This window comes from Myotis brandtii, unplaced genomic scaffold (genome assembly GCF_000412655.1).
Source record: "Myotis brandtii unplaced genomic scaffold, ASM41265v1 scaffold550, whole genome shotgun sequence".
NCBI classification, from domain to species: domain Eukaryota; kingdom Metazoa; phylum Chordata; class Mammalia; order Chiroptera; family Vespertilionidae; genus Myotis; species Myotis brandtii.
Genome location: NW_005370043.1, coordinates 2,780,718 through 2,781,060, shown reverse-complemented (window position 1 = coordinate 2,781,060; position 343 = coordinate 2,780,718). Strand labels below are relative to the sequence as shown.

The 343-nt window shown below is 66.2% G+C and overlaps 2 protein-coding genes across 5 annotated transcripts in view; one reads left to right on the top strand and one right to left on the bottom strand.

Moving 5' to 3' along the window:
• Nucleotides 1–337, bottom strand: part of NT5C2 (5'-nucleotidase, cytosolic II) — a 143,986-nt gene extending 143,649 nt beyond the window's left edge. For all 4 annotated transcript variants that reach the window (XM_014549387.1, XM_005878223.2, XM_014549388.1 and 1 more), the window contains exon 1: nucleotides 31–337. In XM_014549387.1, the coding sequence (XP_014404873.1) occupies nucleotides 31–89 (59 nt within the window). In that variant the 5' untranslated portion in view covers nucleotides 90–337. The remainder of the gene's footprint in view (nucleotides 1–30) is intronic.
• The window catches only part of INA (internexin neuronal intermediate filament protein, alpha), an 8,364-nt gene continuing 8,108 nt past the window's right edge, over nucleotides 88–343 (top strand). Inside the window, exon 1 of the mRNA XM_005878310.2 lies at nucleotides 88–341. Coding sequence (XP_005878372.1) covers nucleotides 88–341 — 254 coding nt within the window. The remainder of the gene's footprint in view (nucleotides 342–343) is intronic.

The window sequence follows — 343 nt, the reverse complement described above, 5'->3', positions numbered from 1 at the left end:
CACCGCCCCGCCGCGCCCCGCCTGGCGCACCTCTCCTCTCCTTTGTATCTGCGGCCGCAGTCGCTCTCGGGGCGCTGTCCTGGCACCATGAGTTTCAGCTCGGAGCACTACCTGTGCGGCCCCTCTTCCTACCGCAAGGTGTTCGGAGACAGCTCCTACCGCCGGCCTCCCGCGTCCGATGGGCTGGACCTGAGCCAGGCGGCCGCGCGCACCAACGAGTACAAGATCATCCGCACCAACGAGAAGGAGCAGCTGCAGGGCCTCAACGACCGCTTCGCCGTGTTCATCGAAAAGGTGCACCAGCTGGAGACGCAGAACCGTTCTCTGGAGACCAGCTGGAGGC